General features: G+C 42.6%; 1 protein-coding gene across 3 annotated transcripts in view; it reads left to right on the top strand.

Annotated features, from left to right (window-relative positions):
• SV2B (synaptic vesicle glycoprotein 2B) overlaps nt 1-26919 on the top strand; it is a 65023-nt gene that overhangs the window by 25532 nt on the left and 12572 nt on the right. For all 3 annotated transcript variants that reach the window (XM_074917410.1, XM_074917411.1, XM_074917409.1), the window contains 5 exons: nt 10279-11156; nt 22428-22608; nt 23240-23391; nt 25247-25380; nt 26126-26215. In XM_074917410.1, coding sequence (XP_074773511.1) covers nt 10646-11156; nt 22428-22608; nt 23240-23391; nt 25247-25380; nt 26126-26215 — 1068 coding nt within the window. In that variant the 5' untranslated portion in view covers nt 10279-10645. The remainder of the gene's footprint in view (nt 1-10278; nt 11157-22427; nt 22609-23239; nt 23392-25246; nt 25381-26125; nt 26216-26919) is intronic.

Below are 26919 nucleotides of genomic sequence, written 5' to 3' on the forward strand. Positions count from 1 at the left end.
AGTTTGAGAACCATGCCTCTTATTTGATCTCAATCTTAACATCATAATAACTGTGCTCCTCAGACCTGATTGTTGAGCAGCCCCGAAGGCAAACATGAGTATCAAACCTATTAAAGAGCACGATGGAAGCATAAGGTTGGCCTGCAACTGCGACAGGCTGCAGCACAGGGGATTTCTTGGAATGAGCCTGGATTCTGGCATGGTCAGTACCTTGGTACAGTTCACTGGAGCTGGCAAGCAACTGTCTCTAGAGAGAGAGCATCCCAGGCTGGGAAAGAGCTGTTCCTGATAGCAGGAATGGTGCTCTGCAGCCTGGGGAAATGTCTCTGCTAGAGCCCTTTCTTAACACACTCTGATACCGTCGTGGAAAATAGGAGACAACTACTCTGCAAAGGCTGCTGTGAGGTGCATTAAATGATTTGTCCTGTCTTCAGTTTGTGGGGAGTGTTGTTGATCCCCCAGGACTGGGAAGGTGATCATGGAGAATAATCGATGATGCTTTTCAGTACCTGAAACACTGCAGTCATTTCCCATTTGAGACAGGAGATGAGACACTGCATCCTGGCCACAACAGTGTGGTAACTTTGGGCAAAGAGTGATTTTGTGGCACAACACACTGAAGACATCTTGACTGCATGGAGCCAAAGGAGAGGGGGGAGCTTCAGTCTTCAGCAAGGAGAAAGGAGGGGAGAACAAGAGAAGGGAGTGCTGGGGGGGAGCAGATACAGCAGACCTTGACGCTGCTCTGTTAGCTAGAGGCAGGAGAAAGAATGAGGTATTTAATAAAGATACATGCTCAAATAAAATCCCTTCTGAAAGAAAAGCAGTATTTGGAAATCACTCAGGGTTGTGTCTACTTTCATGACTCTGTCACTGGAGCAAATCTATTCACCACAGCCATGTATTAATGAATTAGTTAATTAAGTGGCTCATTATTTAATAACACAGGTTGCAAGTGTGATGAAATAAAAGTCCCCTTTGTAGCTAGAGGCACATCTTTGCCAATAAGCTAAGCAGTTCATAGTTAATCAGGCGTGTTTGCTGTCTGACACAGGCAGAATTTGCTGAATTGCAGGCAGTTTATTTCCAAGGTTATTGCTTATACTCATCTCTGGGAGCTTGTCTGGGCCTCCAAGCCCAGTAAGGTTAGACCTAATAAGCTGTCCAAGGGCAAACACACATAGAAATGCTCAAACTCATTGAAGGGCACCAGGGCACTGTTGTTTCTGAACCAACACTAAATAACCTATTGGTTTTTACTGCCAGGTGCAGTGCTGATAGAGAGGTTGGTTTATTAATCAGCAGTAAAGCCTTGAAAACTCTAGCTGTCATATTTAAAAAGACAAGGACATAATTGAAACATGTGCTGGATGTTTGGCACTGATATGGCTTCCCCAGGCGATCTTGGGAAAGCCTCTTGATTTACATCTGTATTGGGACATCTCTGAGTATTCCTTGGTATCCAGGTCAGGGTTTGTGCCTCAGCTCCACATTAGGAAAAGATGTGTGGGGCAGCAACACTCACCTTTATCTTGGTCATCATGTCAAAGATAGCTGGGTGTGAAGGTTGGAAGACCTTAGCTTGCTGGTCTACAGGTGCCCCAGGAGTATGGGATAGAGCACAGAGCATTTCCATGTCAGTGCTCAGAGAAAGTTTTAGTTTCTCTCAGCCTTGGGTCATGATGTGCAAAACATACCTAAGAACTTTTCCTAGTCTTTCATGTGAGCACTGTAGGCTTCTTAGGTACCATGATAATAGGAGAGGAGGAGAAGACGGAATAGATATCTAGAAAAAGTTTAGAGACCATGAGTATTTTCTCAGCTAAAAGATTGTTAATATCAATAAGATGGCCAAATTCCAGTTCAGGCATATGCATTTCTAAGTTTTCTTCGGGTAAATTAGCATCTCCACAAATTCTGGCACTGGAAACCAGACACTCTTCTCCCACTAGTCCTCCTGCTGTGATTCTCCCCCATCCTCCATGGTTTTGTTCTTTTCCCCTTCACCACCTCCCTTCTGACTAAGCTCTCGGCTGTGATGTCTCCCTGCTTTTGCTCCTTGAAGCAAGTCTGTTCATTATTTATTAGCTACCATAATCTTACACCATCTGTCTCAACTCATTATGCATATTCAGCTTGTCAATTTGACCTTTTATGGCCTTTCTCTGGAATCCTAATGTGTAGTCTGTCCCTCCTTATATAGCTTTGTGCAGCTAAGCCATTGCTTTCCAACTCCTACTGTTAAACATTCCTGTCTATATCTCATGAACACCCAACTCACTAGTCTGTGTCCTTAACTTCAGAAAAGCTGTTTATCCTGCTTGACTGATGCTTGTTCCTTGTTTCATCTGCTACACATTCACTGTGTCAGCTTGCTGCAGCACATACTGTCTTAGATATGACCTTTAAAGCATCTGCACCAACAGAATATCAGGCTTTAAGATATAATCTCCCTTTAACAATCTGAGGGACTTTCTGTCCCTTAGTTCATAACGTATCATGGTGGATTACAAGTTAAATTCAGTCATTTTGCTGTGAAAGTCACCACCACATAAGGCAATGGCATTTTAAGTGCCCAATGTGCTGGAAACTAGAAGTCTCCCCTAGTGCTCTCAGGATGTGTTAGTATGAAAAAGTGTAATGGCATTAGAGGAGTACAGCCAGATCCTTACTTAACATAAGTCACGACAGCTCAATCACACACAACCAAACTATTCATGTTCATACCATGTTCAGGTCTGCCCCCAAATTCATGAGCTATTGTAAATGCCTCATCTTCAAACATTACAGTTTCTCTTCACAGAAAAAAGTGTTGCTGTAGCAAAATAATGCAGGAGTCTAGGACCAAATTACACAGTGGGTATTTTGTTGTGGTGGAACAAAACATACACAGTATGCACCTACACAGAAATGCGTAAAACCCACCACAAATCAATAGAGATTATCCAGAAACTGTAAGACAATGTAAATTCAATAGACTCTGTAGCAGAGAATTTTGAACTAAAATGCTTTCTCTGTTAAATAATTCATCTGATCTGCTGGTAACACGCTAAATTGCTTCAGCTCTGTTTTCCCTGCATTTCTTAATATACCAGGGCTGCATCAGCACCAATCTTCTTCCAGTCTATGTCATGGGAAAAGTGAATATTGAGTCCTGACCCAGAGACCCTAAGAACATCTTAGAATAAATCAATTATTTTTACAGGAAGAAGAGGGCTTTTACCCTACGTGTCCTACCTGTGCTGCAGGGGAGCAATCATTAGGTGCCATCTGTTCTGCTGAAAGCCAGTTTTTCGAACCAGATGATTTCAAGTCAATGACTTTCAAGTATCTTGCTCGTCTTTTCACTCACAGCTACTAACATAGAATCTGTGGCACAGATAGCTTGCTTAATAAGCTCCATGGAGAGTTTTTGAACCTGTGTTACATATCTATCAAATAATTGCTTAATAATAAAAAATTCTCAGGAGAAACTTGTTTTTATCCTTAGTTTTCACTTAATGCAGCACTCTCTGAAGCCACAACAAAAGACACCTCTTTATCCAGAGTTCAAAGCAAACTCTTTTCAAGGTAGGCCCTGCTACACACTTTGATTTTTAAATCTCTTGTTGTCCAGACCCAGTTAGCCTGCTTTAACTATTTGCAGCCACAGTTGGTTGTTCTAGCCATTAACACATAACTTTACACCTAAAAATCACATATTGACATGCCCACACACAATCATGGTGTCTTTGGTGCAAAGTAACTCCATTTTGCTTCTAGCTATCATGTCACCAGTTAAAAAAATTAGAAAACTCAAATAGCTGCCTTGATTTTTCTGAACAAGAGCAGAAAAGAGACCCAAGAAATTAACATCTGGAACTGCCATTCCTCCAGATGCAAGTGGTTTCCAACCTGGGACTGTAATATAGTCCTCCCTCAAGAGTGCTTGATAGCCATGGGATTTTTTTTTGGACATTAATTGCAAAGACAAATTTTGCTTCCGATCTTGTGAGACTGGACAGGGAATGGAAGAAATCAGAAGTAATTTTTTTCCCAGTGGTATATACAAGTGCTCCCTTACCTGTCTACATACTAACTTGCATCTCAAGGGCTGACCTGTATTTCCAAAAAAGAGACCAGGTCTTCAGCTGATCAGATCACACTGATTCACTGGCCAGTGTTCAGATCTGAGAACATCGTACTGGAAATTCCCCAGGGACTCATTTCTCACCACCGCCGTCTGATTAGTATATTTGACACAAAGGCAAAGTAAGGAAAGTGACTGTTGAAAAACTACAAGAGACACGACCTATTTTGATACAATCACATCCTTAAATAGCTGTCAATTTTACTTCTCTTTTTTATTTTTGACTGAACGATGTTCACCACAACCAACTTCTTCCTCAAGTGTGTCAGAGTCCTACACTCTGGACTTTTCTCCCTGTCTGTTTATTATTTTGGCAGTGAAACGGAGTCACAAAAAGTCAAGCAAGAATTAGTGAGGATTACAGCTGAGCTCTGACAGAGATGGCCTGAGATGGGTTTATAATCCTTAGATATGAAGGCAAGAGCTGCTGTTATTACTAAGCAGTAGATGTCATTTTTCTCCCCACTGTGTGTGGATCAGTAATATGTCAGAGATTCCATCCTTCCCTGGCCATTTCCCCCTTTATTCTGAGCACAATTTGGACCATTAATCCCTGTCCTTTCTCCTCAACTTCTGATTTCACTTGGTTTCTACCTCTCTGCATTAGAAGCCCCCTCGTTTCCTTTTTCTAACTTCACTCACATATATATTCTCTCCAGATCTTGCCACTTTTCCCTCTGCAGGATCCTTGCCAAGGACCCAGCCTTGCCATCTGTCCTGGAAAATGATGATACTGCTCAACTCTCTTCTGGATGTTAAATCGTGTGGCTGCAGCAGCAATGTTAATTTAGCAAAAAAAGAATAATCAGAGCCCTGTGAAAGAGAAGTTCTTTTCTGCCTCCCAGCACAGAAGTCAGACACTTTTAGTCATATGCCTATAACCAGCAGGATTACTTCTCCAATACTATATTTCTCTATATTGTCTTCTTAAAGATGCACCTGAGATATATCCATTGGAGTAAAATTAGAGAGTTTCTGATGCAATTTTTGCTGGTAAGAAAATGCCAATTTTTCAAGACTTGAATTTTTTAGGAGAAAATTCACTTTAAACAAATGGTTTTAATAAAAAATGGATCAAGCAGCTGACATGCTGGCATTTCTTCAATGTTTGTTTTTCAGTTTGAAACAACTCTCCATGCACCTGTTGTTTTTTTTTCCTGTGCCAAAAGGACAACCTTTTACACTATAAGATGAAACATTTTTAATGGACCCAATCTGAAAACGTTATTTTTGTGAATTATGGGTTGCAGGCTAATTTTTTAGAACTTTTTTTAAAAAAAATTTATACTGGTTGAAATGAGTGAAAGTTTCAAAATTCTGAGGGAAAATAGCTGTTTTCACAGTTTAAAAAAAAAAAAAAAAAAAAAAGGGAGGGGGGTAGTCTGCAAGAGTTCAGTGAAAACCTGACAAGGACTCTGGGCAAAGCACTTACTTTTCCTGGGCCTCAGCTGTGAAGCAGGGAACACTGGGACCTGTTTTCTCCAATTTCTGGTTTATTATGCTTTTGGGGCACAAGTTGCTATCTATTCATGTAGCCACAGCTGCAAGGGGTTTGAGGAACCTATTTGCGATTCACACCAGAGGAAGCTGTGCTATTCCAAAATGCAGGATGGAGGGACACAAAAATGCCAAGAAGTCAAGGGACAGACCCCAGGATGCTCAACCTGCAGCACAACGCTGTGTCCCAGGCACTGCAATACTTCATCTAGCAACGTGGTGATCAGATATTGCGACAATACTCAGTCTAATAACATTTGTGTAATTGCTGGCTGCCTGAATTCCAGGATACTGCTTCCCTGGGAGCTGTGAGTTGTTAAGCATCTCAAAAATGTGATCTTTCGTGTGTACAAATGGATCCATTAATTGCATCCTCATTAAGAGTCTGAGATTGAAACTTCACAAAAACCTATCTGCATCATTTCCATTCTCCTTTCAGAGAGGAAAATGCACTCCCAGGATTTTTTTAACAGTCAGCTTTGTGACTGCAGTGACCTTATGGTCACTGTAGGATCTGGGCATCTTCCCATTGCTGCCAGCAGAAAGCAGCTCTGGGGGTGAGGACGTTTTGCTAGAGGAGTTGTCCTTCAGGTAGAGTATTAAACTGCTCTGCCATCTGTTTTACAGGGATTATTCTGGTGAATGCTAAAGATCCCATAAAAAGATTTTTATAGTGTCCCTGTACAGTTCCTTATCCATAGCATACATATAACCTCTCCATTCAGCTGTTGACTTTGAGAGTTTTCCGTTTCTGAGCATGCAAAGACAAAAAGAAAGATCTGGATGTCAGCCCCTAGCCTTGGCTCTCTCCCCACCGCATATATGTGCACACCCACAGCTTCCTTCAGTTCCCACTCCCACACAACAACCTTTCTTTACTTTTCCAGAAGCTCCATCATGCCCCAAGGTTCAATATATTTAATAAGAAATCACCTTGCCCTGACCGCCCTGCTCACTAATTTGCTGTTCTCTGCTAGAGTTCAGCTCTGTAACAAACCCTGGACTTTTCATTTAGTGCTAGGTACAAGAAACTCACCCTTCCCTGCATCCCCTCCAAGCTCTGCTGCCCTTCAGCCCACAGTTTATCACCTGAGCATACCAGGCACCTCCCTTATACGCTTTTTCATAGGGGCAAACACAGGTGTTAAGCTGCTCTTCTTAAATGTCCCTTTTCCTGGAGTAGATACCATCTCTATTAGGAGTATGTCCAAGACTTTAGGTTACTGTTTTGAGTTGCAGAGCTCTAGTGACTGAATTCCTGGCTAAGTATGTAACATCTGAGCTGACTAAAGAGCTAAGGAGTGCAAGAAAGCTGCAAGGTGAATAGTGTGTATTAAACAGCTGTTTATCTAACTTAAACTGTTTAATTAGAGCGTGCAAGATACAGGATTAGGTGAAGGATGCTGGTTAGCAACAGGTAACTGATGAGATAGACTGGTGAGGAAATAAGTTTATGATAAATGTGAAGCAGAACATAGAGGAAAAGCTATAGTGCAAAAATAACTTGGGAAGAAAAAGCAAAGTCATGTATTGAGAAATAGGTACTGTGCTGTGGGGAGTTACAAGTGGGGAAAGGAATTGTATTCCCAGGTACTTCAGGTTTTTGTGTCCAAAGCTCAGTTGAACGGGCTACTTTGGGGAGACCCAGAATGAGGCTTTCCTGCTCCTGCCCCTGCCTCCCCTACAGACTCTGCCTTATGGAGCCTTACATTTGTCGTGTGTTTAAACCTCACTTGCATGTCTCAGGAAGGTGGCTGTCAGTTTAAAAGGGCCCACGATTATAATAGACTTGATGTGATGTGTATATTTGTCTCGAGCTCTCATGCATCACTGTGAAGGGTAATTATAACAATCCAAGCATGCAATCTTTATGAGAAGTCATGATTTCACATCTGAATGTTAAATGGGGCTGCTAATATGAGTGAGCGCAGCTCAGCTTGAGTGAAAGAGTGTTAAAGAATCAGGTCTAGAGCAAATCAACCTGTGCATACGTGGCAATGAAAGGAAACAAGTAGTGTGAAGTATCAAAGTAAAGCATTCAAGAATCCGCAGTTGGAGCCTGCCTCTGGGCACTGCGCCTTCTCCTTGGGTGATCCCAGAAAACATCCATCCTACAAACTGAATGGGAACCCAGTGACTATTATCTGCCATGATCTTTTTTTCTGAATTACAAGTTCTTCCCAAGACAGGTGGCTGTCACTGGTCTATGAGTCTTGTCAGCTCATGCCGTTATTTCCTATGCTACCCAAGATGCAAGTGATCCCATATGGTAAATAACAATTTTTGTGTATCAGTGAAAGAACACAGATGCTTCAATAGGTCTTCTCTAATTTTGTGATCTTCTTTGGCCCTGTTACTGTGGGAAGCAAAGAGCCCAGCTTCCAGTCTTGGCAGCTTTTTAATAGAGAACAAAAAGATTTCCAGCGCTTGGTCTTCAAGAACATATTTTCACCGTTTGAAAAAGTAGGTGTAAGGCGAGGGGTAGGGTCTGTGGAGACCCGGAATCCAATCAGTTCTGTTATTGATCATTAGTGTTATTACTTCATTTCCTACGATGAGTTTTCAATCCACTTCTGTAGCAACAAGAAAGGGACAAATACAGTGAGGTCACTGTGCTTCCTGCTCCGACGTTTGAGGTCGCTTTGAAACATAACCTGCCAACACATGATATTTAAAGACTTCCAAAACAAGGCCTAATGCTCCTTAGTACATATTGTTCTTTCTTCTTTTTTTGCTTTTTTTTAAAAAAAAGCTCTTTCCCCTACTTTTCAAAAGAAAATATGTCTCTGTGGAACTACATTTTTACTCTCTTGGAGAACATGTTGTTCAGTCATGGCACAAATCTTTGTGTAATCAAAAAAGTTACTTCAAGACTGGGAGGTTTTGAGACTCAGAACTACTCTTGGATTTTTTAACCATTAGTGGTGACACTCCGGCATTGAAATAAGATCTGTAAAACCCACTTAAGTGTTTCTGATGGCTGTCAGATGTATTAACTACCCTGCACATTAACACTTCTATTGCAGATGCAAATACTTCTCTTTACTGCTACCTGCACTGTAGTCTCCTGATCTTTCTAACCTGGTCAGAATGCCTTTGGGATTTTTTTTTTTTATTTATTTACTTTATTAATTGCTCTTTTTCAGCCCTGGAAGAATGCCTTGCTGCCTTTTTAACTTCATGAAAAATGTAATGTGTGATTCAGCATAAAGAAAGGGAAGAAGAAACACGTTGAATACAGTGACAAATGGCAGAGGGGTCAGAGAAAAGGAAGATGCTCTAGTGAGGCCTGCAGAGGTCATGTCGTAATTGTGTGCCATAAATCTATAGGTAGCTAGACAGAAATGCCAGAGAAGGTTTTATGAAGTTTCTTGGAGCAGCTCCCATGAACAGCATAGGCAAGTATTGCTGTTAGGCATGGCTGTGACTCCATGCAGAGAAGTCAAGCCTCTGCTCTTTCCTTATCCTGAACATTTGGGTTGCCAAAAAATCATAGCATTTACAGAAGGAGCGATGCCCTTCTGAGCATTCTGTGAGAGTGCTTCTGCTGAATTTCTCCTCTGAAGTAATTTTAGCTCCATGTTGTTTAAACCCATACTGCCTGCCAAACAAGATCCCAAAGTGCAAGGTAGCACTGTTACTTACAGTGTGTGCATTTGTGTACACTTCTGTAAGTCAACTGACTGTGGAGGTAACAATGCCCACATACATACAGATGTGCCTGCCCATGTCATTTCATAGCTCAATTACACTTTATTTAAGTTAAGTAGCTCAAAGCTTAAAGTGAAGTCCACATTTTATGCATGCCTACACTCTATTGGCTCCTCTAGCATGACTCTACTCAGTTTCCCACATGAGTCTTCTTTCAAACTCCTTGTCTACAGCTGTGTGCAGGAACAAATGCAGGAGAACACTGGAGAGCCAGCTGGCTGCAAACCACTCAAAAAATAATGGAAATCAGGTGTCCAAAATGAGAATGTGTTTAGATGCAACTTGGCTTCCCTTGGTTTTCCCTGCAGTGATTCTATATTATCTTTGATTTTTGTTCCCTGTGAAAATTATCCTCTCTCAATGGTTGGATATGGGAAGAACAGAGCTGGTGTGACTTTCAGTGACTTTATCTTGGCAGACGCTGCATGCTCGTTGTACATCTGTCATACAGATGGAGAGACACTAGGGGGAAAAAAGCAGCATTAAATAAAATTAAGTTTGGGATCTGGATGAAAAAGAAAACCAACCTCATATTTTGTGTCATTATGATGTTAGCCAGTTGTAGGTACCAGGGATGAGTGTGCTCTGGGTAGATGGATAGAAACATATATCAACCTGAGAGCTCTGTTCCAGAAACCCAGCCCAGTACTGTTCTGCTCTCTGGGGAAACCAGGACCACATGTGGGAGGCAGGAGTTCTGGGAATGACAGAAATTGGGACTACACATTCTGCTTTAGGTTCCCACTTGGTAATTTTTAGTGCCCTTTTTTGTTCTGAGGCTTTGGGTTTTGACAATGCAAAAACATTCCTCAAACAGTCTGTTGCCATTTTTTTTTTTTTGCAATGGATGAGTGTGTATTCAAAATGTTGGGCATTGAACTCAATGTATGTGTGCTTGCAAGCTGACTGCTGTCTCATTGCTGTTGTTTCCTTTTTCTCAGGACATGACCTTCACCACCACAATGAATCAGGAAAAACCTGTGAAATCCTTCTAGCTCCCTGGCTGTGCAATTTGCTGTTCCCTTGCTGTTCACCAGACAGCAGCTCTTCCCACTCAAAGCACAGAAGAAGCCAGCAAGTCACAAATGACAGCTGAAAAGTGAAGCATTATCAAAAGCTGTGTGAGACTCTGTCAGAGAGAAACTTTATATAGTAATTCTCCTTCTAAGCCTGGGAAGCTGTGTATCCCGCCAGTTCCGAAGAACAGAGAAAAGATATGTTCGAGTAACCAATACCAGAAATTGCACAAACCAGTACACAGAGTATCTACACACAGTGATCTACAGCACTTAGAAATCTCCATTCAGAATGGATGATGGATATAGAAACACAAACCTCTATCAAGGGGGCAGGGAGGCAAACGCAGACAACTACAGGTACCAGGATGGTAACTATGAAGGGTATGCACCCAATGATGGCTACTACCGTGGCGGGGATGAGCCCGCTCATGAAGAAGATGCCCAGAGTGATGTTACAGAAGGCCATGATGAAGATGATGAGGTCTATGAGGGGGAGTACCAAGGGATCCCGCACCCTGATGACATTAAAGAAAAGCAGAAGAAACGAGCTCCTGCTGTGGCTGATGAGTACAGAGACCGTGATGACCTTATGGCAGAGAGAATGGAGGATGAGGAGCAACTTGCCCACCAGTATGAGAACATCATTGAGGAATGTGGCCACGGACGTTTCCAGTGGACCCTCTTCTTTGTTTTAGGGTTGGCACTGATGGCAGATGGGGTGGAGGTGTTTGTGGTTGGATTTGTTCTTCCCAGTGCTGAGAAGGATATGTGCTTATCCAGTTCAAACAAAGGGATGCTAGGTAAGTGCCACTTGCAAAAGTTCTTCTGATGCAGTAGAAACTAGAACACCTTTTTTCTAGTGACCAGCTGATTTCAGGATCTTCTGACGACTCTCTTGTGTTCTATGTCATGCATAGTCATGGCTGGGTGGATCTGACTCAAGAGGGGTTTGCATGCTGCTGAGAAGGCAGCTACTCAAAAGCAGCAGAATTGCACCACGTTTAAGCCCACCTTATGCTGTGGCCCCAGCACTGTCACTGCAGGCTGGATATGAACAAGGCAGCTCACAGTCGGCAGGTCCACAGGACCAAACTCATAGGGGTGTTCCAGGACAAATAAGTGAAAGGTTAAAGGTGGCTTTCCGTACTGGAGGATCTAGTGACTCAGATTTCAGCACTTTTAAAAGCTACATTGTAATGAGAAGTCCACAAAGCAGTACCGTCCAAGTATGACAGTTATAAAAGGGGTCTGTTTGCTCTGGATCACTTGGCTGTTACACTGTGGCTCCTGATGCTGTCCTGCTCTCCAAAGTTTTCCACTTTGCCCAGGTTCTCCTGTTCTTCAGCCCAAAGTCCCAACTGGCAAATCAGCTGTGCAGTCGGTTCCCTCTGCATCCTGACTTCTTGGTCAAGCAGTTTGCTAATACATACTGGATCAGAAGTAGCCAATGGAGGTTTCTTCTTAGGTCTGTGGAATGCAATTAATGTGCTGCATGGGGATTAAAGGCTGAGGCTACTGGCAACATCCTTTTTCATTACCATTGACATCTCCTTGTGGTCAAAATACAAAGGCTTAGTTACTGGGAGTGAGACTGGGTGGAAAGGTTTGGATGAACAATTTTTTCCCTTGCACATTATAAGCCAAAGACAGCAAAGCCTTCCAAATCTCCAAGAATCAGGAAAGTATCCAGCATGGCCCATAGTGAGAGCCAGCTGTGCAATAGTACAGTGCATCTGGAAGGAAAATAAAGTAGCTCTTCAAAGAACTGCTTTAGGAAGGGGAGAGTGTGTCTTGATGGACATGTACTGGGGCTGTAGGGGAATCATCAGGGCCTGTAGTTCATACATTCTGGCCCAGAAGCTCTGCATGATGCAAGGTAAATGCAGATTTTGGATTAGACCCCAGCCTTGACTCTGTTCTATTTGCATAATTTTCATGTAACAAAGGCAATAGGTAATTTTCCTTATATAGATCTCTCATCATGGTGTCCTAGGTCCTAGGCTTTTTTTTTCTTCTGTTTCTTCTATTTTATTTGAATGTGAGGATCAGGTTGTTTGTTTCTATAGTTAAAGAGTTTACTAAATTTTTTTGCTTCATAAACCACTTAAAAATTTTAGCTCAAAATATCTCACGTCAGATATCTAAAAGCAAATTGCTCACAAATGGATCCGGATTTCAAAGGCACTTCCAGATTCTAGCTCCCCATGGGACACCAGGCTGGGTGCCTTTTCAGTTGATGAGACCTTTTTTGAAAAGCAGGCCATTTATTTTGGTGACTGTGTGAAAGCTGAGATCTTCTGAAACTCTGACCCCATAAATATCTATCCTCGTAGAGCTCAAGCTCTGGCAGGCACCCGAGTCAGAAAACTTCAAATGTCACAAGAAAATCTATCTTTGAAGTATTTCTGGCCCAACCACAGGTAAAAATGAACAAGAAATCTCCCCAGAGAGCTCGTTCTGCTTTTTCCAGCTCAGTATTTGTAAGGATGAAAGTTCAGGGTGTTCTGATAAGCTCTGAATAAGCAAGGAGACATTTGGGTCCATATTCAATTCCAGCCTCAACCTCCTGCGCATTAGCTGAACTAATCTGGAACTGCCAATTAGGGGAAGAACACAGTTTTTGCCGCCTTTCCTGTCCACTTTTAAAGACAACTTTTGAGAACCTGGTTTTGCAGAACAATTTCTTCTGTCCTTAGCTTGTTTGTTTGAGGGATGTGCTGTCAAGGCTTGTAATCACACTATTTTGTGGCTTAAATATGAGGAAAACAAAAAGAATTTTCCCCAAAACAATAAAAGTTGATTCATTGTCAGGCATTGGAATGGGCTGCCCAGGGCAGTGGTGGAGTCCCCATCCTGGAGGTGTTTAAGAGTGTCGTGTTGACATAGTGCTGAGGGATCTGGTGTAGTTGGGAGCTGTCAGTGTGAGGTTAATGGTGGACTGGATGATCTTCAAGGCCTTTTCCAACCTTGATGATTCTGTGATTCTGTGATCTTAGTTTCAGGCAGAGAGGAATGTGGATATTTACGGTAGCACTCAGTTGTTACTGACTGGTGTTGTACATGAAGCTGGTCTCGGATTCAGTCTGTCTTATTTGTTAAACATACTTTCTTGTCTGCTGGGTTTTTCTCTGCTGCAGGTTTCCTCTTGGATCTGAGGTTTGTGAGATGATCCTTTGTGACAATGAATTAAACGTGGCTTAGAAAGCCTTAGCTTGCAGAGCACTTAGATTGTGGCACACTGATGCCAGTCATGAATACCCAAGGGCATCAAGAAGTGAGGGTGTGAGGAGGCTGGAGCAGGTACAGGGGCTGATGAAGGGCTTAGGAGGGGAAGAGTGCAGATCTCTGGGTTTGGAGAGGAGGAGGAGAGCTTTCTGCCAACCTCAGGGAGCAGAGGGTGTTGGAAGTTTGGCAGGCAGCAGCAGGGCAGTGCAGGGACACAAGGTTTGGGTGCAGACTTGTCTCCAGCACATCCTGGTGTCCCAGGTACCGCCCCTGCAAGGGGGTTTCATCCCTTTTCTGAGCAGCTGTGGGTACAGGGCATGATAGGACAGACAGGTATCATCTCCTGAGAGGAAAGGCTGGGGAAGTGCTATTGATGGAGACGAGAACGTAATCTTCCTCTAAAACTTTCCTGGATTAGCCTCAGCACCCATCCACCTGCAACAAGAAAAAAGAAATCTCCTAACAAAGCACAGAACCTCCAACACATGCTCATTTCCTCCCGTGTTTCCATTCCCTCGGCAGTCGACAGGCTGTGCTATTGCACATTGATCTTGCTAATACTCAGGGTTCAATGATACTTACAGTTTGACTTGGTGGCAGTCAAAGAGCTCTTCACCTCAATTTCTGCCTAATGTGCAGTAACCATCTTGCTAGAGTGGTCTGCATAGAACAAACGGAGGGTTGATTAGAGAAGGCACAGATTTTTCTCAAATTATCACGAGGTTTTAGGGAAGCAGGGTTATTATCCGCACAGGATTTACTGCCCCTTACCTTATCCCCACGTACCAATAGGTGTCTACGATGAACTTGTGTTTATTCCAAGGCAACAATTTGTCTTAACACATTTTTGCTAAGGAAATATAATCACGTTATCCCAGGTGGAGTTAAGGTTGCTTCCAGGCAGCTGCTAATATTTAAACACACAAGAAGGTCTTAGCTATAACAAGAGAAGCCAGGCGGGAAAAAAAGGGAAATAAGTCAGGTAAGTAATTAAACTCTCACAGGAAGGAACAAATAAGAGAGCTGAAGTAGATGCCCCCTAAAGACCAATTCAGTGCACTTCAGCTTCTGTTAAAAGGACATTTTGCATTAAATGCTCGGTATATTGCATATTTTTCCTCCCTCAGAAAGCAAGCGGGGAAAAATATCAAGCAAATTATGGCCAAATTATGCAAAAATTCCAAATAAACAGATGCCCACAGTGTTTCGTGAAATGTGTGAAATGAATATGACACATCTTAGAAAACGTTTACATTTTGTTCTGAAAATAAACATCTCGCCATCAGATGCAAATTAACCACTATTTTAGCCCTAAATATCCCTAGTGGGACAAAACCACATATTTGGAGTTTTTCTGTTATGCGAAATGCTATTTTGAAGATGATTGCACACACACACACAAAAGAAACAACTGTATATATTTTAGCAGTTTGATTTCATTAATTTTTAGCACTAGTTGTTAAGAATAAGTTTGGTAACTTGTAACAACATTATCTTTATGTATTCATTTGATAAATCTGCTTTGCTGAGCTTTCACCAGCAGTCGTCATAATAATAATTAATTTCTTAAATTTAGTGAAACAGAACATTCCTTTTCAGTATAATACATCCTGTCAGAAACAGATGTCTTTTTATTTGCTAAGGATAATTATATGACGAGTCATAAAATTGTTGAAAGGCACACAGTCTCATAATTTGGAGAAATATCATATAAATGTATATCTTCAAGTGCTTTTAATCACCTCTCAGAGGACTAAATATATCTGCAAGCATAGAATAGTAAGTACACAGCAAGTCTAAAAGACGGTGTCACAGTAACGTTTTAAACTTTTTCGCATCCTGCATATAAAAAACACAAGGCACAGCTAAAGCATCAGGCTTCGCAGATCCCCAGAGCTGCAGTTGTATTATCATCATTTCACAGTTCAGCAAACTGAGAAGAAAATTTTTAAGGGCTTTGCCCATAACTGCAAAACAGCCACACCAATGATGAGAATAAAATTATTTTTTCAGGCACAAAACTACCTTTTCCCTTTTATGATTTAATAATAATATTTTAAGGAGAATATCATCTTACAGACTCTTAACCTCGCAATGTTAGATAAAAAAAAAAATAGTTATTATGCACCTATGTAGCAACTCAAGCTTGACTGTGTGAGTCACGTTAAATAGGATGTGTAACATTATCCCTGCTTTTAGATGTGTGAAGAGGATGTTTTATTATCAGCTGAGATAAAATCTGGCCTCAGCTTCTCATTGACCTGAATTCACCTGATATGACAGCAAATCCTAATCCCTTCTCCAGAGCTCAGTGGCTTTTCTCCACTTTTTTTTTTTTTTTTTCCCCCTGGATAAGCACAGACGAACCCAGCCATAGCTCCCTTGCTCTGCCATGGCTTGTGGCTGCCTGTTTTGTACCTCCATGGTCATGAGCCCCCAGCACGGCAGCTAGTTGAACCCCGATGAGTCCTGCCCATGCCCACACCCTGAGCATTGGGCACTCCCAGCTGCAAATTTGCTCTTGAACAGAAACGCTCCTGCAGCCCAAGGAGTATCATCATCACCCCAAGCCGTAGGGACATGTTAGAGGAAAAAAAAAAAAAAAAGGTGTTTTTGTGGTTTGGGAACACCCCACACCTTGTGCAGATCCAATAGGGGGATGGCTGCATCCCCATTTATAAACACTGAGGGAATTTCATCTGACGAGAGCCAGCATGAGCAGGTTTTCGTTTAACAGCAAAGGATTTGTTTGGTTTCCTCTGTGGAAAACGTTGCTTTAGCAGAGGGGTTGGGTGGGGGGAACCAGATGGTCCCATGAATATTGTAGTAATGGACAAGTCCTGTGGGGGGACTGTGAAGCCAGCGGAGCGTAAACAGCCACCCACGCCTCGCTGCAGTGTTGGGTGTGCGTTGCCTCGCCAGTGCTGCGTCAGAGCGCTCACGGATTCATGCATCCACCTTTGGCTTTAACGTGCAGAATCCCCTCAATCTCAGCAGCCAGATTCACCCAACATCCACCCCCAGATCTCCAAAAATGGAAAGTTGCCTTTTACATGGGCGATCTGTTTCTCAGTGGTAGACCCATTAGCTGTAGACGAAGTCTCTCTGCTTGTACTTCATCAACAAGGCAAGTGCAACCAGCCTACCCTTTCATTTGATTTCCATTTACAAGGTCAAGGAGATTCATGAGGAAAGCACTAACAAGCCTACAAGGAAAAGCAGGTTAGACATTTCAGGAAGAAAGGGGAAAAAGACCACTCAGTCTTCAGTTCATCCTCTGCTGAGACCATCCCCTGTTCTGGGACATGCAGGCCATTGCCAGAGCAGAAGACAGTCAGGACTACCACTGGTTTATCCTTCTCTTTAAATTACGCACAGTCGGATCCTGTGCCTTGCCTCATCCATCTCCAAAACTGTCCAGACCTGACTCACAAAATTTTGTTTGTGTCCATAAAGTGCACCCATGTATAACAGATGCTACACCAGTAAGAGTGTTTGGATTTCTTTTTTATTACAGTTTGAATTGCAAGATATATTAGGCCCTAATCCTTTTCTGTTTTCCTGTCCTCAAAAGCCTTCTTTTCTTTACTGTAGGGCTGTACAGGTAGTGGCCTGGGCTTTGAAGGCAGGTAGGAGATTTCACATTCCCCTGCACCTGGACCCAGGCAGCCTCTCACCTTCCTGACAGCACCAAAGACTCCGGGACTAATTCTTCCCATTGAGCTGAGGTTTTTTTCTACTCAAATTTTCCATTTACTCCATGAGTCCTTGTCCTGACTTGAAAGGGATTATTTTCAGATGTGCCGCATTTTTAAGAATTTTAATCCCATTAGCTGTCAATGAAAGAAATTCATGCTTTTGATGGACATTTAGGTAAACCTTGAATTTTTTGTTTTCTGAAACCTTTATGAATCTACTTTTAATTATAATGAAATAGTAAAAATACAGTTTAGCACACATAGCCTTTCCTTATTCCTAGAACTTCAGCTTTTATGTCCCTAATTCCTGTCTAACAGGGAGCACACAGCTTCAATGAAAGCTAATAAATTTCTTAGTGTAAAAATGCTGTATATGTTACCTCTTTTCTGGTGGGAATAAGCCCAGTTACTGGTCACATATTTTCCTTATAACTTCAGCATTGAATGAGTCATAACCTGAAATTTATTCTTAGAGTTTCTGCTCTTTGGTTTTCCACCAATTTTATGGGAGGCTGCTGCAGGCATTCCCACAGGCATTCATTATACTCCATTACTCGTGGAATAGTCTGCAAATAATGAGTTATTCAGAGCTGCCCTTAACATTTCACCTAACCACTGCAAGTGTTAATTTGGAAGCTGATCCCTCCTAGCACAGCCTAGGTCTGCATGGTTTGCAGGCGGTGATTGAAGCAAAGATTCTGGTACAGACCGTTGTAATGTTCTGTAGAATATTTGGTGGATGGAAGTAACACAAGCAAAAGAAGTACTATTTAGTGATCACTTTTCTTGGTCCAATTCTCCTTAAAATTTGAGTTTCCTTGATAGGAGCTGGATCTCTTTTAGAGGTAACAACCATCACTCTGTTCTCCAGAAGTCTGTCTCTCCCGGATGGAGACTGTATGAGTAAATATTCCACTCCTCCCTGGGTCCCTGCCACCTTATTGTGGAATCTGCAAAGCAATCTGCAAAGCCTGATATTGTCCTGCACCTTGGGTCCCAAGATCCATCAGCTGACAACTGATGTTTTATAGCAGCTGCCCCAAAAGTTTTAATGATATTGGCCAGACTGTGCAGTCTTCCCAAAAGAGACCTCTCCATCATAATAAAGTGTCCTGCTGATTTTGTTTCAGCCCTGAAGTACGCATTTCTATAACCTGGATCATTCCGCTCAAAAACTGGCCAAGCAGACAGTCTCTGATCATCCCTGAGGTTTCCTTTACTACAGATCTTCATTGCTTCAGATTTCTAGGGGACGATACGTCCATTGGTTTATTACATACAATAACCAGTTAAAGCTACAACCTCTAAGTGAGTTTATGACATTAGCAGTTCTTCTGTGTTTTATGTTGCTCACTGTTTAATGGATGCTGTGTTGCAGATATAATCTTCTCTTCCATTGCAAGTCTGGGCTTCTCAGTCAGAATCTGCAGGGTTTTGCCCATTAAAGCAGCTCCACTCCACTTCTTGGCGCCCAGTTTCAAACACTGCCACAGCCCGTGCTAAGCCCACTCTTCCCCTGGCCAGAGAGCTGCCTGCCCTGCCACCAACCAGGGTACTCAGCTGCAAAAAATCGCCAGCTAGAGGACAGTAACAACCTCCTCCACCTCTTCCTGACCTGGGACATTTTCTGTACTAAGAGGATTTGGATGAACATCTGCCATCCAGAGACTTTTCTCAGGGAAAAAAAAAAAAAAAAAAAAAAAAAAAAGAAGAAAAAACTCTAGCAGATCGTTTTTAATTCCTCATCGGGGTCTGGCAGTGTGGGCTGAGTTGTGCTGTAACAGTGGTGGCAGGGCTCACTGTCCGATGGGTGGCTCTGATGTACCGGTGAGTAGATCCAGGGTGCATCATCACTTCTGTCTGATGGCTGCGATCCGAGCTGCTTCATTAAATGTAGCTTGGGAGCCAGAGTAAAAGCATTAGGCCTTACAGCACTGCATTAAGATTCTTCCTTCAGAAAGATTTTGGACTGAAATGGTTTTTTGCCTCAGCTCTCCCTTGTAATTTTCAGTTCAGCAAACAAGCTGGAGGCCAAAGTTAATAGAGAAAGAGATGTCAGGTTCTCAGATGTGTACGTATCTTCTCTGACTGCTGCAGATCAGTGTCTGAAACCTTTACACACCTTCAGATCACCTCACGAGGCCAGGTCAGGCCAGGAGGGTAGGGCAGGGAGTGTGGGTATTGACTGCAGAGAGCCACATGCTTATGGCAGAGGTACAATTGCCCTGGCAAAATCCTGTGCAGTTCTGGTACAAAGGCTGTTAAGAGGCAAGAACAGATTTTTTGTCTTTGACACACAAAATCCTGATTGCCCTTTGGACATTGTGTGGATGGAAAAGAAAGCAGAACCATTCCCAGAGAGGTGACCCAAGTACCCTGCTATGGAACAGGGGAGACTTAAGAAGTCTGAAATTTTCCACTTCTGATCAGCGTGAGACAAGCATCCTTCAAATGCTGCAGTTGGTCTCTTCTGCATAACTTTTAATTTAGTAATGCATTTCAAATCAAGTGCAGGCATTTACAATCAAAAGAAAGACAGAATCAGTTGCCAAATAACTCTGCATTAGTCCTTAGTTAGCTTTGCTGGATGGCACGGAACAGCCTTCAGCCATCAGACTGATTGTCTTGGTTAAGCATTAATAAATCACCAAAAAAAATCATCATCACCTTGTTTCTCAAGTGATGTGTTTGACAGAAAAGGTTCTGGGGAAGACGTTGGGTCTCAAGAGAAGTCAACACTTGGTTCAAGGTGAGGAATGGCCCTCCCAAAGGATGTTCTTCAACCACGATTGAAAAATGTTTTAGCTGCATTTCTTCAGTCAGCAAATAAGAATGTTTCCTATTAAGGCAGCACATTTACCTGCGCAGCATCCGTTGCCTTCACTATGGGCCAGGGATGCAGGGAACACTGCTGCTTTTCTTGAGTTATGGTGTTTCCTTCAACCCCTGCTCGGCTGGGTCTTGAACCTGACATGCCCCCCAGTATCCAAACATCTCCAAGCATCATTTTTCCTTCAAGAACTTTCTTTACTGAAAATTCTGCTTTCTGGTAAGCAGATATTTCTCTATCCTCACATAGTTCAGCTCCTCAGGATTATAATCCAGCCATGACGAGGCCCCATCAGGATCTCCACAGCAGGACTGTGCAGCCTATAGGCACAGACTATAGTCCTGCCTGTGGTGTCTGAGATGAGATAGGAGGTGTTCTGGGAACAGCCTCTTGCACCTCTGTGCTTCCCAGGAAGCACAGTTGTTGCCACTAATTTCTTCTGAAATGTGGTGATGGTGACACTGTTCCTACTCTGTGGACAATTATCTTGCAGTAGGCAGCTCTGAGAAATATACAGCTTAGTAGCCAAGGAGCTGCCAATGCAGTAACAGAACAGTGTGCTTGGATGTGCTGCCCCAAAGCCTTCCATGTCAGCAGCTGGCAAGTGCAGAGCATGCAGTAAAGTCACCTGGTCACCAAGTGTTTTGGTCCTGCTGTGCTAAGGCAGAGGCAGCCACAGCCACACGTGGCAAGTGAACAAAACACGAAGGGCTTTGTCTTCTGCACTGTGAAACATGGAATAACTCCACCTGCTGATAGCCTGTCTCCTTGGGGTCTTGACTCATCTGGGCATTTTCAGAGAAGCCTTGGAGACATATGCTCCTGCCTGATCCTTTCCATCCTTACGTCTTTTGTGGCTCAAAGGAATGAACAGGGATTTGTTCACAGACAAGCCTAAAACAAGAATCTGAAGCCCAGAGGCCAATACGGCCTTCAGAGACCTGGTCCATGGGCTGCCAGCTGCTGGACTGATCAATTCCCACGTATTGTTCCTTAACAGCAGCGCATATCATTTCACTCTGGCTGATCAGTGTCTCCAACCTACATCACTGACTGCTATTAGATTTTAAATGCTGAATATCTGATCCTGCTGTCCGTTCATGTCGTAACTTCTGCAGGCTTCAAAAGGAATTTTGCCAGCAAAAGGACCATAGCTTCTGGTTCTTCCTAGGACTAGCACTCACTGAAGTATCTACATGTGGAAAGTAGATAAAATAAATGAAAAAAAAATATTTCTGGACCTTTGAGCATTATTAATTAGTGCTATTTACACTGGTACCAGCATGAAGGAAAAGGCAATAGAGAAGGTGGCCCTTGTGGTGTCGGTGTCAGTCGAAGATCCAAGGACAACTGCTCTGTTTTCAAGGCTAAAGTTGTGAGCACATAGTGAGCTGGGTACAGGGAACCTATTTGGAGAAGAAAACTATTCTTTCCTGTTCAGCCTGGCACTAAATGTAGCCACTGAAACTTATCTTTTGAGGACCCCATAGTAGAAGATCTAATGAAGTCCAAGTTAAAAAGAAGAACCCATTTTTCTTAACAATGTCAGAGTCATAACTCTATAGAGCAAACTATCAAGACAAGCAGTAGGTTCTCCCTTCTGAAATTTTCAGATCAAGACTGCACTCTTTTCTGTAAGTTGTCCTTTAGTTAGATGCCAGATCTTGATCTAGTAACAAAGGAAGGAAGTACCTATGTTACACAAGGTGAGTCTCAGTGACAGACTGATCCTTTCAGATAAAGCTAGGAAAAAGCAGAGAGTGAAAGAGATGATATACTGCAAATGAAGTATGGGTAGGATAGGTAACCTGCAAAGAGATTCAGCCATGCTTTAGCAGTCTCACTGCTCTCACAGCTTTCTGAGCATCAACAGCCAGAGAGCCTCCTCCCTACACATCCTCAGTCCCATTGTGCTCGGGGGGGTTAGAAGAGTTAAGACATCAGACTTCTGTTGTATCATTGGTGGCACGTAGCTGGGACACGTGCATCCTAAGCTGCTTATGCCTGGCCATTGCTTACGTGCGGGGGATATGTGAGCAGTAAGGTTGGGAAAGAAAGGCGTGGGTCTGGTCAGATGAGGGTATGTCTATATTGCATGATGCAGTGCAGTAGGGAGTGATGCAAACTCATGAGCACAAGATGGCAAAATTAAGTTCTACCAATGGATAGAGTTTCTAGCACCTGAGATATATCATTTGAGATGGATGTGGGTCCTGGGTTTGCCAGGTCGACATCAGCTGCCATATGGGTGCTTTAAAATCTTCTTCTACACTGAACACTGTTTCCACATGGTTACTGTCTTTCTCTCTCACTTCTAGGCTTGATAGTCTACTTAGGAATGATGGTGGGAGCTGTCATGCTGGGCGGCCTTGCTGATAAACTGGGAAGAAAGAAATGCCTCATCATATCACTTGCAATCAATGCTGCCTTTGCATTCCTCTCCTCCTTCGTCCAGGGATACGGATTCTTCCTCTTCTGCCGCCTTATCTCAGGCCTCGGGTGGGTAACTGGTGAATTCGTCCCATGTTCTGGAGGAGTTCCGTCACAGCTCAGCAGTTTGGCTGTGCGGGATGGGGGAAGGAAGGCTGCTCAGGAGATGCATCTCTGGTACTGAGCCAGGATGGCGCTGCTGTTTAGCACGTGTGGTTGCATTACCTCACTCTTGACCTTAAAATGTCAGCAGTAGGGAAGTTTGGTCATTGACATTCTTCTGGTGCTGTCCAAATCATGCAGAAAGGCGAGTAAGACTGATAAATACCCAACTCGGTTGACAATCCTGACTGCCAGGGTCTCCAGTGAGAACCTCAGCAGTTCCCATTGCCTGCCTGTATTTTGCCTCTAAAATGGATGATCACAAAACAACAACAAAGATGTCTAGGTGAAGAGCAAGGCATTACACTGGCTTTATATAAACTGTATGGGAAATTCAGCTTTCAGAGCATGAGAAGAATCTTGTTTATCTTTGATGTCTAAGACCAGTCCAGCCAAAGAGAGATTTGCATTTTTCCTACAAGTCTCACTTTTGTGCAACGTGTCTGTGAGTGTGACCTTCCCTCTTTATATGTGCAATTCTAACTACAAAGACATTAAAGAAGACTTACTCTTCCCATGTGCTCTTTTTTCTCCTCAGTATTGGGGGATCCCTCCCCATCGTGTTTGCCTATTTCTCTGAATTCCTATCTCGTGAGAAGAGGGGGGAACACCTGAGCTGGCTTTGCATGTTCTGGATGATTGGTGGCATTTTTGCTTCGGCAATGGCTTGGAGCATCATCCCACATTACGGTAATTGGTTTGTGCTTTTGACTTTTGACAACACCACATCCTTGCATCACTACACTACCCCAAAACACCACACAGGTAGCAGTAGTCCTTACACATCCCAGCATAAACAACACTGAAAATAATAAATACCTGAAGTGCACACAAAAGGTCTCATAAATTGACTGCGTGATTGACTGACTGATAAGGCTGTAAAGAGGACTGATGAGAGCTGCTTTGCATCAAAAGCTTCAAATACACCCCTTCAATTATACTGCCAGAGCCTGAGCTCTTAATCTAAATGTCAGTGCATTCAGGGAAAACTGCACTGAGATTATATCACAAAAATTGATCTAGTTATCAAAAATAAGTAATTTTAATCTGGGAATTACTGGGTGCTATGAATGATAGCAGTGAAGACAGCACATGTTCTTTTCCTTAGCCAGGTGTCGACACTCTCAGGGCTGTGTATCTGGTGACACATCGCCCCAGCTTGTGATGGGCTGGAGTCACATCTGACTTCACCTAAATGGGTCTGGGAGTGGAATGGGTTCCCTGTTCAGAGCTGGAAGTGAGAGAGAAAAAGTAGATGAATGTACTCGGAAACATATTTGTGCTCTGAGGAGCAAAAATCTGCATGTCACATGGTATTCCTTGTAACTCGTGTATATCCTAGGAAAACACCAGAAGCAAATATCTACTGGAAAAGATTAATTCCCTCAGTATTCAGTGACACCAGCTGTTTGCAAAATCCTGTTTGAGGAAAGTAGAACAGGCCACAAAGACCATGAAGGAAAACACTAACATTTACCTATCTATCAATCCATTTTTAGCATGTTTAAAGTACACTCAGTATAAAGAAATGTTCATGCTTTTGGGTTGATATGAGACTGTTGGAACAAATGGGCAAACTTTCCGTATAGTGGTGTCAGATTTAAATAATTCTATTATCTGCAACTACATTTGCTCTAAAAAGCCCCTACATATTTACATTACATTTATTTTTCATGTTACTTTTTGATGTTTTGTTTTTATAGGTTCTCTTTTTGATTTCCCATGTTCCACCTACTACCTTGGAACTTTGTGAAATGAGTAGAACACCATGACTGACTCAGATGAGATGTCTGCAAAAACTATTGCTTGATGATTTCCTTATTATGTGAATAAAAATATTTATTAAAAAAAAATAAAATTAAACATTCCTTGTGAGATTTGAGCCTAGGGAAAGGAAATGGAGCAATGTTAAAATGATGCTGTACTTTCCAGTCCTTAGCAAGGGAATATGTGACCTGGTCAGACATCAGGAAAAAAAGCAGAAAAGTGGGAATCTCAAATGCAGGATTATGATCTTGACTCTTCTAAATTTGAATCCCAGCTCAGGTTTTGTAGGTCTGGAAAAGAATAAACTAGCTCACTTCCATAAAATGTAAAATACATGTGTGATGTATGAGATGGAAGGGAGCCGTCTCTAAGTCACCTCTCAGATCAGAGAAGATTTAACCTTTGTAAGCTTTTTGTAACATCACCTAGCAGCAATAAATTATGGCCCTGATTCCTCTAAACTTTCCCAGCCTTACTTGCCTACGGCTACATAGAGCTATTCTTATCACTAAATGATTTCTAAACTCAAAGGTAAAAGAAGGTTTTTAAAAGGCAGAGTCTGAACAGGTATGTTCCATTTTCTGTAATGAACATGATCTCACTTGCTGTTATCTACTGAGCATGCTATTGAGCTTCTAAGAGCCATCATCACTAAGAACAGCAAATTTTCAACCTATCCCTGTGTCATACAGAGCTGTAAAGTTCAGAGCTGCTTTAGGAGGGAAAAACTCAGAATGCCTGGTCAGTATTTTTACGGTTTGGCTCTTGCTGTTTCCAGGCTGGGGGTTCAGTATGGGAACCAAGTACCACTTCCACAGCTGGAGAGTCTTTGTACTTGTCTGCTCTCTGCCCTGTATCGCTTCACTGGTGGCACTGAAATTCATGCCTGAAAGCCCGCGGTTTTTGCTGGAGGTAAGATGATTCATCTCAACATTGCAGTCTGATATTAGCAGAGGGTAGCTGGTCCCTAACATGTCACCATCTGTCTTTCTTTGTCCCATCAAACAAGATAGCACAAGCTCAGAGTTACATGTCTACACTAGCTACACAGATTGCTTAAATCCCAAAGACTACGAGGTCAATCAATGATGGTTAGTGTTTCACTGTCAAATGTGGTACAGAAAGAAGGTGGTGAGGGATAGGAATTTTATACGTCCAACAAAGGCATTCTAAAAACATCTCACAGAATTTGGGCATGTAACTATTGAATCCTGTTGGAAGAGCAAAGGACAGAGCACATTTTACTGAGTAAAATACATAAACCTCAGAAATCTTAAGCAAGTATTCTTTATTCCCATTTCACAGATGTGATATATGGCAATACCTAGCTCGAGTTAACCCTGAAAGTCTTCAGCAGAGGTGGGATTTGAGCCCAGGTCTCCTCATCCATCTCCTCTCCTTTCATCTGGTTTTAAAGCTCTGTTCCCAACTCCTCTCCTGCCTCAGAGAGTTTTAGAGTAACCACTTTCTTCAGCACAGAGATGGTGTATTCTGTGAATACAAACCATGCTTTCAGCTCCTTGTGTTTAATGCAGCCAGTGCTGTACGTGTGCTTCTTCACTGTATTTCACCTCTAGAATTGGTTTGTCTCTATGCTTTGATAAATTAAAGAGCTGGGAATTCCAACATTTGTTTTCCTTTCCTTTGGCGTTTTCAGATAGGTAAACATGATGAAGCCTGGATGATCCTCAAGCAAGTTCATGATACCAACATGCGAGCCAAAGGCGAGCCAGAGAGGGTGTTTACGGTGAGTTTGTTCACAAAGACATCAGAGTGTGAAAAAAAAAGCTGGACACACCTTCCCTGGTGCAGCACACCAGTTTATTCCTCCTTGTGACTCTTTCAACGTGACCTCCCCCAGCAATCAGAAGAAGGACTCTGAGATGCATTTTATTCATTTGAAGTTAGAGGCCAGTCTGTTTTATCAAGAATTTTTAATCGATCCTGTGAATTGCAGTGAGTACTCTTCATTCTTGGTGTTACTCTATAGTGTCTAAACCAGTGATTTTCCAATTACACACATGCTTAATTAGTATGCTCTAAGAGACTAAAACCAAATAAGAGTGGTATTAGTCCTGTGGGAGATCTGAGTCACTCCTTTCTCCATTCTGGCTTCTAATCAAACTCTGATTAAACTTCACGTACCTTCTAATGAGCTTCCCAAACTCCACCTGCCTCATACCCAATCTTTAATCTCTCCAAGGGAAAGTGGGATGAGTGCCTATTAATCATTAGTCTGCTGCTTGTTGTGAAAAAGGTCACACCAGTGGCCTTTGTTAATAGGCTTTTGATACAGTTCCCCACAGCCTGCTCCTAGAGAAACTGGTGCGTTACAGTCCAGACAAGTGGTCTGAGCGGTGGGTGGGGATCTGGCTGACAGGCCACGCCCATAACGTGGTAGGAAATAGCTCCTTTTCAAACCAGCAGCTTGTTACAAGTGGGGTCCCCTGG

The sequence above is a fragment of the Athene noctua genome, chromosome 13, assembly GCF_965140245.1.
Source record: "Athene noctua chromosome 13, bAthNoc1.hap1.1, whole genome shotgun sequence".
Taxonomy (NCBI): domain Eukaryota; kingdom Metazoa; phylum Chordata; class Aves; order Strigiformes; family Strigidae; genus Athene; species Athene noctua.